We start from the raw sequence: 14455 nt of genomic DNA on the forward strand, positions 1-14455 counted from the left end.
TATAATCTTCACTGACTTACCTTTCAAGAATCATAAATCCACTGCTATTCCTACCTGCAAATCAATTTCCATAACTTGCTTTGATTATATAATCTGAAATGGGATGCTTCAAAAGAAATGATCTATTCCTTGCAGAAGAAATGAAAACAGTTTAGAATTAAAGACAAGAGAAAATCTGAGATTCTGATAATCCAAGCAAAACACACAAAATACTTGAGGAACTCAGCAGGCCAGGCAGCATCTATGGAAAAGAGTATTGTCGACGTTTCTGTCTGAAACCCTTCAGCAGGACTGGAGGGAAAAAAAGTTGAAGAGTAGATTTAAAAGGTAGGGGGAGGAGAGAGAGAAACACAAGGTGATAGGTGATGCCTGGGCGGGGAGGGATGAAATAAAGCGCTGGAAAGTTCATTGGAGAAAGAGACACAATGCCATGAAAAAAGGGGGGGAGGAGCACCAGAGGGAGGTGATAGGGCTAGGTGATAGGTGATAAGGTGGGAGAGGGAAAAGGGGATGGGAAATGGTGAAGGGATGGGGTTGGGACATTACCGAAAGTTTGAGAAATCAATGTTCATGCCATCAGGTTGGAGGCTACCAAACGGAACATAAGGTGTTGCTCCTCCAATCTAAGTTTGGCCTCATCACGACAGTGGAAAAGGCCATCGATGGTGGAATTAAAATATGCAGCCATTGGGAGATCCCGCTTTTTCTGGCGGATGGAGGTGCTCGGTGAAACTTCCAATTGTCTTCCAATCTCTGTCGGAGTCTTACTGATATACAGGAGGCCACACTGGGAGCACTGGACACAGTATATGACCCCAACAGACTCACAGGTGAAGTGTCGCCTCACCTGGAAGGACAGTTTAGGGTCCTTCTGTTTTAGCGTGTCGCACCAGACAGACAGCCTTCTTGTCTGGCGCGTGGTGTCAGGATTGGTCTCCTTTCGGATTAACCAGGTCACGATATGAACGTTCCTGACTCGACCCTTTTTTTTTTCATGAGGCCGAGTGGCTAGCTCAACACCCAACCTGGCACGTGTTAATGGGTGGCCTGACTGGGATTCAGACTCGGGAGCCTTCACTCCGGAGTCCGGCGCTGATACCATTGCGCCACCAGCTGGCTTTAGAGTCCTGAATGGTAGTGAGGGAGGCGGTGTAGGGGCAGGTGTAGCACTTGTCCCAGAGAATTAAGTGCTGGATGCAGAGGCTGGTGGGATGGTAAGCGAGGACAAGAGGAACCCTATCCGTGGTAGGGTGGGGTAAGAGCAGATGTACGTGAAATGGAAGCGATGCAGTTGAGAGCAGTGTTGATGGTGGAGGAAGGGAAGCCCCTTTCTTTGAAAAAGGAGGATATCTCATTCATTCTAGAATGAAAAGCCACATCTTGAGAGTAGGTGCGGTGGAGACGGAGGAATTGAGATGAGGGGGTGGCGTTTTTACAAGTTACAGGGTGGGAAGAGGTATAGTCCAGGTAGCTGTGAGAGTCAGTGGGTTTATAATAGACATTGGTGAATAAGCCGTCTCCAGAGATCGAGAAAGTGGAGGGAGGTGTCGGAAATGGACCAGATATATTTGAGGGCAGGGTGGAAGTTGGAGGCAAAGTGGATGAAGTCGACGAATTCAGCATGGGTGCAGGAAGCAGCATCAATGTAGTGTAGGAAAAGTGTGGGATGGTCACCAGTGTGGGCTTGGAACATAGACTGTTCCACATGGCCGACAAACAGGCAGGCATTGCTGGGACCTATGCGAGTGCCCATGGCTACACCTTTTGTTTGAAGGAAGTGGGATGAGCCAAAGGAGAAATTTCTTAGAGTGAGGACAAGTTCCGCTAGGCGGAGGAGAGTGGTGGTGGTGGTGTCCAGAAAAAATGGAGAACTCTGAGTTTGTCCTGGTGATGGATGGAGGTCTATATTGACTGCACGTCCATAGTAAAAATAAGATGATGAGGGCCAGGGAATCTGAAATCATTGAAAAGATCCCGAATGTGTGAAGTGTCATGGATGTAGGTAGGCAGGGATTGTACTCGGTGGGGGTGGTGGTGGGAACAGAGTCGAGGTATGCAGAAATGAGTTCAGTAGGGCAGGAACAAGCTGAAACAATGGGTCTACCTGGAAAAGCGGGTTTGTGGATCTTGGGTATGAGGTAGAAACGAGAAGTGCGGGGTGCAGGTGTTCTTGAATTTTATCGATTTCTTTGTATTCTGTGAGGGTTTATAAGTTCTGAAGTCCCTGTCACATAAAATAATTCTAATTTTGCTTTGAGTTTGTTTTAGATTTTGTGATCCTGAAATCATATTAAAATGTTTTACTGAGCCCTGATAAAAGGTCTTGGCCAGAAACACCGACTATTTTTCTGTCCACTGAAGCTGCCTGCCCTGCTGAATTAAATAACAGTTTATTTAAACACATTATTTAAATACCATTAATTAACAGTATTTAATGATCTATGCAGCTATTTACCTAGGTTTCCTGTGACAAAATGTTGCCTGTGAATAGCAATTAAGTTAGGAGCAGCTTTTTTCAAGAAAGTAATAACTCCACGGTGTTATCCTATCATTGACAGTGCCCTATTTGTTGCACAAGCCAAGCATGTCCTGGTGAGGATCCCAAGTGACAGACGCCCCCTTCCTAAGGCACCGCTCCTTGAAGATGTCTTGGGTATGACAGAGGCTGGTACCCGTGAGAGATCTGACAAATTTAAAAGTTTCTCAATTTTTTTCCCGATTAACCTTTGGATCGTTCTTGTTAAGTCTCTGCTTTCGCTCATCAGGGTGAAAGAGATTAGGATTTTTTTTTTGTTTGAGCAACATCTTCCTAACAAAATCTGGCAACGTCAGTGATCCAAACCTCCTAATTCAGAGCGCGGCAGCGAACCTCTTTAACTTTAATATTAAAACCAAACGCTCCAAGCAAGTTTGCGCATGTGCAGATGGCCCCAGTGAAGTGAATTCCTTCACAATTCGGAGTTGTACATTCGACAACGTGGAGCTGCGATATCAAATGGACTTAGTTTAATATATTAGAGTATTTGCCACGCAAGAGAAATCTTATGCCTACAATTTAAAATTACATTGGGGCATTATATACTAAAGTGATTCTCCGGTCTGATTTTGAAAGCCGGTGTAATTCGGTTCGCTGGCAATTCTAATAATGCCAGCAGTAGGAATGGATTTCGGCAATGCCAAACGTGTTGTAGCACGATTCTGTGCCAGTCGTAGATTTGATTAATATTGTCAGGCGCGGACATTGTTTTAAGTACACACTGGATACAGTAGAATCACAAAGGGCCCCCGCAGTAATGGACAACAGCCAGACAAGCCAGCAAGTCAGGCAACATCTATTCAGACACGGGGGCAGCCCTGCAGGTAAATGCACACAGCGGACTGAAACAGGATACCAACACTCGGATAAAATTGAAACAGCACCCGAATACCATATAATCAACCGATCAACTCAAAACTGTAACCGTTATATATATATATATTGAAAGTATAACCAACCTGAGTGTATTAAAAACGTAACTTCAGATGCAGTTGACTGCTTTTCTAAAGGTGCGAGACTGATTTCTTTGCCGACTCAATGTTAGTATTATTTCGAGGTGGGTTATCTAGTAGTACGGCACCTCGCCCTCGCTGGTAATAAGACCTGGCTGGTATGATTTGGTGACCTGTCACTTTAGCTCAGTGCGGCGGTGTGTTATTTTATCCCGCAGCTGGTGTTTGGTGGCCCGCCCCGGTGTCGTGTTTCACGCCGCCGTGTGCACTCGGCCCCCCGTGTCGAAAGTGCTGCCGGGCCGGGACGAGCCGAGACGAGCCGGGACGAGCCGAGCCGAGCCGACGTGCCGGCCGGGCAGTGATGGCGGAAGATGGGCGCCGGCCCCAGTGAGCCATGCATCTACGAGAAGCTGGCCGTCAGCGTCGAGGTGCTGCGGCGGTCTGGCGAGCACTATGGCATGTCCGAGCGCGACATCGAGAGGTTCGTGGCCCAGATCTTGGAGACCAACGAGCCGCGGAGGGAAGCGCGCAGATTCCCGCGGCTGGTGGCGGCGGTCAAGGTTAGTGAGCGGCCCCGGGCCTCTGGGACCTGGTGCTGGGGTGACCCTCGGTGTGGGCTCCTTCGAACAGTGGGGTGGGGGCAGTTAAACTGGACATCCCGAGGAGGCAAAAGGCGCCCAGAGATCCTGCTCACCCTCCGCCGGTTACAGTTTTCAACGAAATCAAGTTCTATTGCGTTGATTATTTTAAACCCTTTCCACTACCCCTCCTCCCGACACTACTGGACTTTGGCTGGAACTTTGTAGTGAAAAGTGCAAAGTTTATGAAAAATTGTAGTTAACGTAGGTCGGATTTCGTTTCCCGATTTCCAAGAAAAGGAAGCGCAGTTTTGTTCAAAGACGAGCGAGTAATTAAGAAGATGGGGCGGAATTTCTGATCACGCCCTTACTAACTTTATAATTGGGGTCGGTCAGTAGTAGGTGGTTGTTGTGACGCCAGTTAATAAGTATTTTAAGCAACAAAAAACCTACCGGAGGAAGTATCGCAGCTAGATTCCATCTTTTGTTTCCAGGATTTTTTTTTTGAAATATTAATACGAAACATATAATGGCTTCAAATAAGCACTTGAATAAAATACTAAAAACCAAATCAATATGTCGATTTCTAAAAACAACCACTTAGATAATTGAGGTGCATAATTATGGGTACTCCACACCTCATGTTTCCTTACAGCAGCGGAGGAGGCCATGTGACTTACTAATGCAATGACAATTGTCAACTAACGTATGGTTGGAAGGAAGACTGCCTTGTGAAACCTATGTGTGTAATGGGAAGACTGCAAACTGAGAGCAGCGGCAGTTTAGATTCAAACCTGGGCCACTGGAGCTTTAAGACAGGAACACTACCTGCAGTGTCCTCCGAGGGAGGGCATTTTGCTGTTCCCAGAGAGTTCAGTATTTAAGGGTCAGGATCAGAGTAATTGGTGGAAAGTTTAAGGGAGCGAGAGAGCTAAAAACTTATTTTTATTCAGAGAGTGATAGATATTTGGGATTTACACTAGCAAAAGATGGAAGCACTCGCTGACTTTGCGAACATAGGAATTGGAAGCAGGTGTCATCTGGGTACTCAGGCCAGATTAGCTATTCACTTCCATTAAAGACTAATCTTACCATAGCACCACGTTCCTGCACTAACCCCATATCACTAGATACTTTTAATATCTAAAAATCTGGAGATTGCCCTGTCAATTATATTCATTATGAGAACCTCTAGACCTTGGGTAGAGAATTCCATAGAGTCAGTATCCTTTCCTCACTCCTACCTGGAAAGGCTAACCTTTTATTCTGAGGCAGTGACCCTTTGCACTTAATATTCCAGGCCATTAACTCCACATCTAGCTGATCAAATCCCTTAAGAATTTTGTACACTTCAACAACAACTGTTCTAAACTCCAGAGCTCAGTCCTTGCCTGCTTAATCTCCCTGCGTATAATGGATCTGTCATCCCAGGAGTAGATCCACAGCACCTTCACTGGAATTGTACCCTTGCTTACGTGGGGAAGCCAAACTTTTACCTGGAATTTCAGATGAAAGTTCACCAGGACTCTTTATTTATGTGAACATGATGTGCTGATCAGCTGGCATCCTTGGGAGTTTGGTGATGGCAGGATGATTAGAATAATGAGTTTTCTAGTTAACCTGAAAAGTTTAAAGGGAGTGAGAAATGGAGCCCCAGTCAGTTTCATTTGCGGATTCATTTATTTGTCACAGGTGTTGAAACAAAATCAATTTTTTTGTGTGTTAACAACCTAAGGATGTGCTGGGGGTAGCCCGCAAGTGCCACATATTCCAGCACCAACACAATATTCAACTGGACAACAAAAGCAACAAGGACAGCAACACAGCAATAACAAAACTCATTTCCACCCCTCCCCCATCTCTCCCGCTTTGGGCTTTGACCTCAAACTTAGAATACTTGCTCTCGCCCTCGAATTTAGAACTCGCATGGACCACAGGACTTGCCAACCTGGGGATGGGGGGGGGGGGTGGAGTTGGTGGATTTCAACGATCCTCTTGCCTAGTGCCCACATGGATCTCCAATCCTGAGTCTCGCTGACTGAGGGGAGGTGGCATGGGGTGACCAACCCTTGTCCACAGGGCCTGCCCCACTGACTCAGCATCTCTCCACAGAGATCACTGGCCTTCATCGGCAGAACACTCCTATCCCTGGCCCTTCATTTATCGCCCCTGATTTTAACTCTCATCAATCCTGTATCATAACTCCTCACGCTCTCCCCAAAAACCATCTCTACGAACTTAAAACAACTAAATCTGAGCCACAACCTCCATAGACATCACATCTCAGCACCATCTTGACCAGAAGTTATAATTCTAGTCAAGAGTGTGGGAGACAGAACCCTGTGAGTGTTATTAGTAGGTTTCAGCTTTGATATTTCAGTGTGTCAAACAAGTTGAAGCGTGCAAGCAATCCAGACTCTAGCTCAGGCCTCACAATTAACCCTCACTCTGGACCTCCGTGGCTGGAGAATTGATTCTAGTGTACTAGATCCCTATCCCTGCTCTGGTGGCATACCTGGCTCACACTTCTAGTAATACACGAATGGCTTCACAGGTCCATGGATAACAGTGACTTTTGTACTAATGAGTAAGCCAGATGCCAAACCAGTGGTATATTTGCATACATTTGAAACAGAGGAAAGTACCAAACCCTAGCAAGAGGAATGGGGAATTAGTTTATTTGTTAGGGAAATTAATTGGCTAAGGAAATTCAATGAAAGAGGATCACAAGTAAAGTAAATTGGGCATAGACCGAAGAGGCTAGAAAACACCTTTATTCATGAATAAGGGAAGAGTGGCTCACTAACAGAAAGTCAATTGCGTCCGCCAAAGTTTAAAAAAAAATTCAATCCCGTGTAACGAAATGCATTCTTCAATTCAGAGACAACCTGACCTGTCCCATGGTTTGTTATTCCCACAGTATACAGAGATAGGTTGTTATTCATCCTTGAAACTAAGCATGCAGAGAACTCAAGGCTGAATGGTGAATCTTTATTTATGGTGTTATAGGAAGTTCATTAATGGTATGGCACGTTAATGTAGTGGGTAGTGCAACGCTTTATGGCGCCAGTTGTAAGATCATGGTTCAATTCCTGCCGCTGTCTGTAAGGTGTTTGTATGTTCTCCCTGTGGGTTTCCTCCAGGAACACTTGTTTCTGATTAGTGTTAGCGAGTTGTGGGTATGTTACGTTGGCTCCGGAAGCGTGACGACACTTGCAGCTGCATTTAGATAAGTATTGTATTGCTTAGGTTCTCTCGAATCCTTAATAAATCAACTAGTCCTTTAAAGTTATGGTGCATCCTCTTATTTCTCTCACCGCCAGATCTCAAATTGAGTGTAACACCAGCACAATCCTTGCTGCATTGATTTGACACGAATGACTCATTTCAGTGTACATGTGACAAATAAAGCTCATCTTTATATAAATCTTCACCACTGTCATACATTTGAATGTACTATATAGTTACACCTCCAAAAACTGCAGCATCTGCCACCTAAAACTGAGGTGACAGGTTGCACAGGAACACTACAGTTGGTGAGGAAGGCACATGCAATGTTAGCATTCATTTCAAGAGCACTAGAATATAAAAACAAGGATGTAATGCTGAGGCTTTATAAGACATGGTGAGGCCTCACTTGGAGAATTGTGAGCAGTTTTGGGCTCTTTATCTAAGAAAGGACAAGTTGACATTGGTGAGGGTCAAAGGAGGTTCACAAAGATGATTCCAGGAATGAAAGGCTTACCATATGATGAGCGTTTGGCTCTGGGCCTGGACTTTCTAGAATCTGGAAGAATGAGAGGGGATCTGTTTGAAATCTATTGAGTACTGAAAGGCCCAGGTAGAGTGGATGTGGACAAGATGTTTCCTATAGTGGGGAAGTCTAGGACCAGAGGGCGCAACCTCGGAATAGAGGGATGTCCATTTAGAATGGAGATTAGGAGACATCTCTTTAGCCAGAAGGTAGGGAATCTGTGGAATTCATTGCCACAAGGTGGCTGTGGTGGCCAAGTCATTGGGTATATTTAGGTGAACGTTGATAGGTTCTTCATCAGTCAGGGCATGAAAGGTTATGGGGCGAAGGCAGGAGAGTGGGTTGAGAGGGAAATGGATCAGCCATGATCAAATGGCAGAGCAAATGCGATGGGCCACATGGCCTAATTCTTTCCTATGTTGAATGGTCTAACTGTATGTTTCCCTTCAAGTTGCCCAACATTCTAATTTAGAAATGCATCATTATTCTTTCATCATTCTGGAACTCTGTGCCCATTTGAATTGGGGTACCTGCACCAGAATGACAGTAACTGTTTAAGAAGTTAGCTGACCAATATTTTATCAAGGGCATTTAGGGTTGCTAATAAATAATGTCTTGCCAGGAATGTCCAAGTCCTGAATGAACTGAATAAATGAAATTCAGTTTGACCTCTTCTGCTGTATCAAGTTTCTGGAACTTGGTACAGAAAAGCAACTTGGAGGAGCTTAATCACAAAGCTGGGGTGAAGTGCTTTGGTGATGAAACATATCAACTCCTGCCTGAGAAGCGACTTGCGTCAGCTCCAGTTCACCTACTGGCACAACAGGTTCACAGCAGATACTATTTCATTGGCTCTTCACTCAACCCTGGAGCATCTGGATGGCAAAGATGCATATATCAAAATGATCTTTATTGACTGCAGCTTGGCCTTCAATATTATCCTCTCTTCAAAACTAATCAACAAGATTCATGACCTTGGCTTCAATACCTCTTTGTGCAATTGGAATCCTTGATTTCCTCACTTGCAGACTCCAGTCAGTTTGGATCCACAACACAGTCTCCTCCACAATCTCCATCTGTACAGATGCACCACAAGGCTGTGTGCTTAGTTCCCTTCCCTACACACTTTTTAGTTATGACTGTGAGGCTAAGCACAGCTCCAGTGCCATACTCAGGTTTGCTGGCAATACCACTGTTGTTGGTTGATACAAAGGTGATGACAAATCAGCATATAGCAGGGAGATTGAAGACCTGTCTGAGTGGTACCACAGGATCAGCCCCTCACAATGTCAGCAAGGTCAAGGAGATGATTTATTGACCTCAGGAGGAGGAAACTTGAGGTCCGTAAGCCAGTCCTCATTGGGGGATCAGAGGTGGAGAGGGTCAGCAACTTTGAATTCCTCTGGGTTATTTCAGTGGATCTGTCCTGGGCCCAGCACTTAGGTGCAATTACGAAGAAAGCACTGCAGTGCCTCTATTTACAAATTAGTGAAGATTCTGTATGACATCTAAACCTTCGACAAATTTCTATAGCTGTATGATGGAGAGTATATTGACTGGGTTGCGTTACGACCTGGTGTGGAAACACCAATGTCCTTGAATGAAAAATGCTACAAAAAGTCGTGGATACGGCCCAGTTTGTCACAGGTAAAACCCTCCCCACCATTGAGCACACTTACATGGAATGGTGCTGCAGGAAAGCAGCATCCATTATCAAGGACCCCCACCACCCAGATCATGCTCTCTTCTTGCTGCTACCATCAGTAAAGTTCAAAGCAAATTTTATAATCAAAGTACAGTATCTATATGTCCCCATATACAACACTGCAGTTCATTTTCTTGTGAGCATAGTCAGTAAATTATAGAATAACAACCATAACAGAATCAATGAAAGTTTGCCCAACTAGGGTGTTCATCTAGAGTGCAGAAGACAACAAACTGCAAATACAAAATGAAGAAATAATAATAATAATAAATAAATCAGCAACTGCTCCTGAACCTGGTGGTGTGAGTCATGAGGCTCCCGTACCACCTTCCTAATGTCAGCAGTGAGAAGAGAGCATGTCCTTAGTGGTGGTCCCTGATGATGGATGCTGCTTTCCTGTGACAGTGCTTCATGTAGGTATGTTCAGTGGTTGGGAGTGCTTTACCTGTGATGGGCTGAGGCATATTCACTACTTTTTGCAGGATTTTCCATTTAAGGACATTGACATTTCCATCCAGGTTGTTATGCAGCCAATCAATATACTCTCCACTGCACATCTATAGAAGTTTGTTATAGTGTTAGGAAGAATGTACAGGGGCCTCAGGATGTAAACCACCAGGTTCAGGAACAGTTATTACCCCTCAACCATCAGGCTCTTGAATCAGTGGGGATAACTTCACTCAACTGTACTCTCCCCATCACTGAACCGTTCCCACAACCTATAGGCTTACTTTAAAGGACTCTTCATCTCATGTTCTTGCTATTTATTGCATCTTTATTTATTATTAATATTATTTCTTTTTTGTCTTTTGTATTTACACAGTTTGTTGACTTTTGCACGTTGGTTGTTTGTCCACCCCATTGGGTACGGTCTTTCATTGATTCTGCTATGTTTCTTGGACTTATTGAGTATGCCTGCAAGAAAACAAATCCCAGGTTTATATATGGTGACATATATATGTGTTGATAATAAATTTACTTGAACTTTAAGAAGGATGTTCGCTGCTACATTCCCAAATGTAATTAGGGATAACTGCACCCTGTGAGTGAATTTTAAAACAGTACGCCATGTGGCAAAATTTGTAGAGTAACCCTTTTTGATTTCAAGGCTTCTTTTCAAATATAGATATTAGCTGCTTTCAGAGCAGAGTTTCATCCACAATATTTAATGTTTGGAGAACAAATGAATTCCAGAATATGCCTGAATCATTATTATTGTTTCAAATTTTGAAAATATATCTTGATGGGTTTACAGAATTAACAAGATATATGGTAAGAAGCAGGTGTGAAATGTTTCTTGAATTTATGTGAGTGCCTGTCCCATTTTGTTAGCGAGTCAAGCAAAGTCATGCACTCCCCAGAATGCTTTAAAATGGAATTGATTTTAATTGTGGTAATATGGTTTTTTTTTTGCTGAGTAATGAATATCATATGATTGTTTAATGATAAAAGGTTTTATCGTGTAAGTTTTTTTTCTTTTTGTTATCATTCAGTGTCAATTAGTTGGAACTTTAGAACTAATAAAGGGATTTTTAAAATGTTTGATTAAAGAAACCATCTTTGTTAACATTGAAATAATCATAAAAATAATTTTATTGTACCTCTTAATTTTTAATGTTCTTTGCCTACTGTTTTAATCAATTTCTAAATATTCACTATTAATTCACAGGTAGAAACATCTTAGAGGGATGTGTTAAATCATGATGAACTGCTGTTTAAGAATAAAGATAAAAGTGAACAATAATCATTGCTATAGTCACAAAGAAAGGATGATGATTTTACTAATAGTGAAGATATCATTTGTAAACAATAATTTCACCCATTAAATGCATAAAGGAAAGAGTCACCTACTATTTGTACAAAAGAAGAATGCCAAACCAATGAATAAGGAGATGTGAGCCAGAATAGAGGGAAGGGAAAATGAAATTCTAATGAAAGGAATAAGAGAAATGTGGAAAGGCAATTAGTATTTAGCAATTAGAGAATATCAACATGGTGAGAGGATAATGCGAGTAGTACCAGATAAATTGGATGTTCATCCGGGTGTGATTATGGCAGAGAATATCAATATAACAGTCCTTGTTAGTGGGCTGATTGTAAGCAGACCTTTTGCTTGTAAGTAATCAGTCTTCTGTTCTTAGGGTTGAACCTTTTTCAGTGAAGGAAGCAATGAAGGGGTGAATCAATTCTTCTTGGGTTTCCAGCTGGGTACAGGTATCTATTATTTATACCACCAGACTAGGCATGCACAGGCAACATCCTGATGAAGATGGCAGAGTTTGTAATTGAAACGTTGGTCATAACTGAACCTGGCTAGAAGCCCAAGAAGAATTTATTTGTCATATACACTGGGAAAGCCCGAGCTCCTCTTTCAATGAATGGGTATTTTGAATAGTTGTGAAAAATTGCACTTTCATCTGTTTTATGCTTTTAAAAATCCATTGCTCACTTTGGTAGCTGGAAGTGTATTGCTAAAGTAGAACAAAGAGCATCATAGATTTTAGGGTTACAGATTGAATAAAACTGTTAAAAGTAGTGATATCCTTGTTAACTTGCTCAAGTTAATTTATGTTGTAATTTCAAATTTTGATAAAATAAAATTATCTTTGTCTTCTGACAGATTCTGATTGCTCTGGGGCTCCTTATAATAACAGCCTGTTCCTTCATCAGTCCATATAGCAGATCTCATTACCAGAGTAAAGTTACAGAAGATCAGGATCGGAAGAATCCAATAATTGGTCATATCCGTCTTTTACATTTACCTATTGCAAAGAAGTACAATCTAGAAGGTAATGGATTATTTTGTTTAAAGATTAGCTTTTTTGTTGCAAGGTTTTGAAACCTTGTTGGAGATCACAGTGTGCATATGAATTTTGTGCAACCATGTGGAATATATTTGGATTTTCAAACTTCAAACAAAAAGCTTAGAGTCATGGCATGGATTAGGCCCTTTAGCGCAACTTGGATGTGTCAACCAAGAGGTCTTCCTGAACTGGTCCCATTTACTGCATTTTGTCCATATCCTTGTACGTGATCAAATGTCTTTTCATTGTAATTGTTCCTGATCTACCACTTCCTCTGGAAACTCCTTTTAAATACCCATCATGTTCTATGTGAAGTAACCCTGACCTTTGGAGGACAGAGGTTTAAAGTGAGAAGGGAAAGTATTAGAGAACCTGAAGGCAGGTTTTTCATGTATAAGATGGTGGATCTTCGAAAAGAGTTGCCATAGGAAGTTGGGAAGTTGTAGAGACAGGCTTTAGAATCCCTCGCTCCAGTCTGTCCTCATAAACTCAAGCTCCCCTGTCTCCGCAACGTACTTGTGTATCTTTTCTGCACCATCTCTAGGTTAATCACATCCTCCCTATAGAATGGCAACTAGGCCTGCGCACATTAGTCCATGTGCAATCTCATCAACATCTTGTACAGCTGTAACGTGACAACCCACTATTGTACTTGGTGCCCCATCAAATGAGGGCAAACATGCCATATGCTGCCTTCACCATCTTGCCTACTTGTGTCGCAGGGGAACTGTATACTTCTACCTCTAGGTTTCTGTATTCTCTAACGTCCCAGGGCCTTGCCGTTCACTGCTCCACATTGGTCAGATGCACAGGAGTGAAGCAGAAACAAGCTGTCCTTAATTCTGTCAGAAGGTTCTTGGGCAGCTCCATTACATTAAAAAATCTATTGCCTTCAGTCTTAAACTGTGGAAATCATTGCCACAGACGGCTGTGGAGGCCAAGTCATTGGGTATATTTAAAGCAGAGGTTGATAAGGGCATCAAGAGTTACGGGGAGAAAACAGAATGGGGTTGAGAGGGATAATAAATCAGCCATGATGGAATGGTGGAGCAGGCTCGATTACCCTAATTCTTTCCAATGTCTTATGGTCTTATAAACTCTACTCTTGAGACATCCATCAGATTGTCACTGAATCATTATTTGCGTTGCAAATATGATTTGAATCTGCTTTCCTTTATGACATTAGGTACATTTTATGGAGGAGAGGTTATCTTAAACATAAATTATTTTAATTAAAAAAGACATGATTTGTAGATAATAATATACTTGGAATCAATATTATTGATAAAGGACTGAAGAAATTGCATTTTAAAATACTTGTTTTCTTTGATCAGAATGAAAGACTAAATATAAGAGTATTGGATATTTAACTAGACAGGTGGAAGCCAAGTGAGCGAGTGACTATTTTGTTTGTATGTTGAAAATGAGTGATTAAAGTGAAGATGGGGAAGAAAAACTGGAGTTGACAGGGAGAAAAAGAGAGAAACAAGGAGAGACTTCCAATAAAAGATTCTGATCTTGGGTTTTAAATTTACTAGTGTAAATGGGCAGATATAATGTGATTATTCATCGTATCAAGCCCCTGGATTTGACAGCATTTCATAAGAATCACTTGTGTAGATAGTAGAAAGGCTCCATTTTCCTCTCTTTTTCTAAGTTTGCCATCCTGGTTACTGACCATTCCTGATCCATTACCTTGTGGGCCTTATAAACAGCTGCAATTTTGACCTTGTTCTGTATATTTTTCTGGATGATTTAGGTTTATTTCTCTTTCAATCTTCTGGATGCAGTGCCTAATATCCAAGACACACAAATAAGTGTTTACAAAACGAGCTTGCACACAGTTTGTGGCAGTGCATGTTTCCTATTGGAATTTTTAAATATATGGTATCACCTTCAGTCATATATCTAGTCAATATTGTTATAAACTTGATCAAGCTCAGTTTAATGTGGACCAGAAGAGTACTGGAAATACTAAGTAGGTCAGGCAACAGCTGTGGAAAGAGATACAGAATTGTTTCATGTTCAAAACACTTTGTCAAAACTAGGAGAAAATAGTTCTAAATTACAGAGAAGGTCGGTGGGAGGAACGGATAGAGGTATTCCCTTTGTCTGAATAGGTAAG

At 42.2% G+C, this 14455-nt stretch overlaps 2 protein-coding genes across 2 annotated transcripts in view; one reads left to right on the forward strand and one right to left on the reverse strand.

Annotated features, from left to right (window-relative positions):
• Positions 1-3695, reverse strand: part of LOC140717166 (promotilin-like) — a 69592-nt gene extending 65897 nt beyond the window's left edge. The window contains exon 1 of the mRNA XM_073030456.1: positions 3496-3695. The gene's annotated coding sequence lies outside the window, so the exon portion shown is untranslated. The remainder of the gene's footprint in view (positions 1-3495) is intronic.
• A 105-nt stretch (positions 3696-3800) lies between these two features.
• The window catches only part of c27h6orf89 (chromosome 27 C6orf89 homolog), a 32663-nt gene continuing 22008 nt past the window's right edge, over positions 3801-14455 (forward strand). Inside the window, exons 1-2 of the mRNA XM_073030454.1 lie at positions 3801-4049; positions 12147-12315. Of these exons, the coding sequence (XP_072886555.1) occupies positions 3861-4049; positions 12147-12315 (358 nt within the window). The 5' untranslated portion in view covers positions 3801-3860. The remainder of the gene's footprint in view (positions 4050-12146; positions 12316-14455) is intronic.

This window comes from Hemitrygon akajei, chromosome 27 (assembly GCF_048418815.1).
Source record: "Hemitrygon akajei chromosome 27, sHemAka1.3, whole genome shotgun sequence".
Taxonomy (NCBI): Eukaryota; Metazoa; Chordata; class Chondrichthyes; order Myliobatiformes; family Dasyatidae; genus Hemitrygon; species Hemitrygon akajei.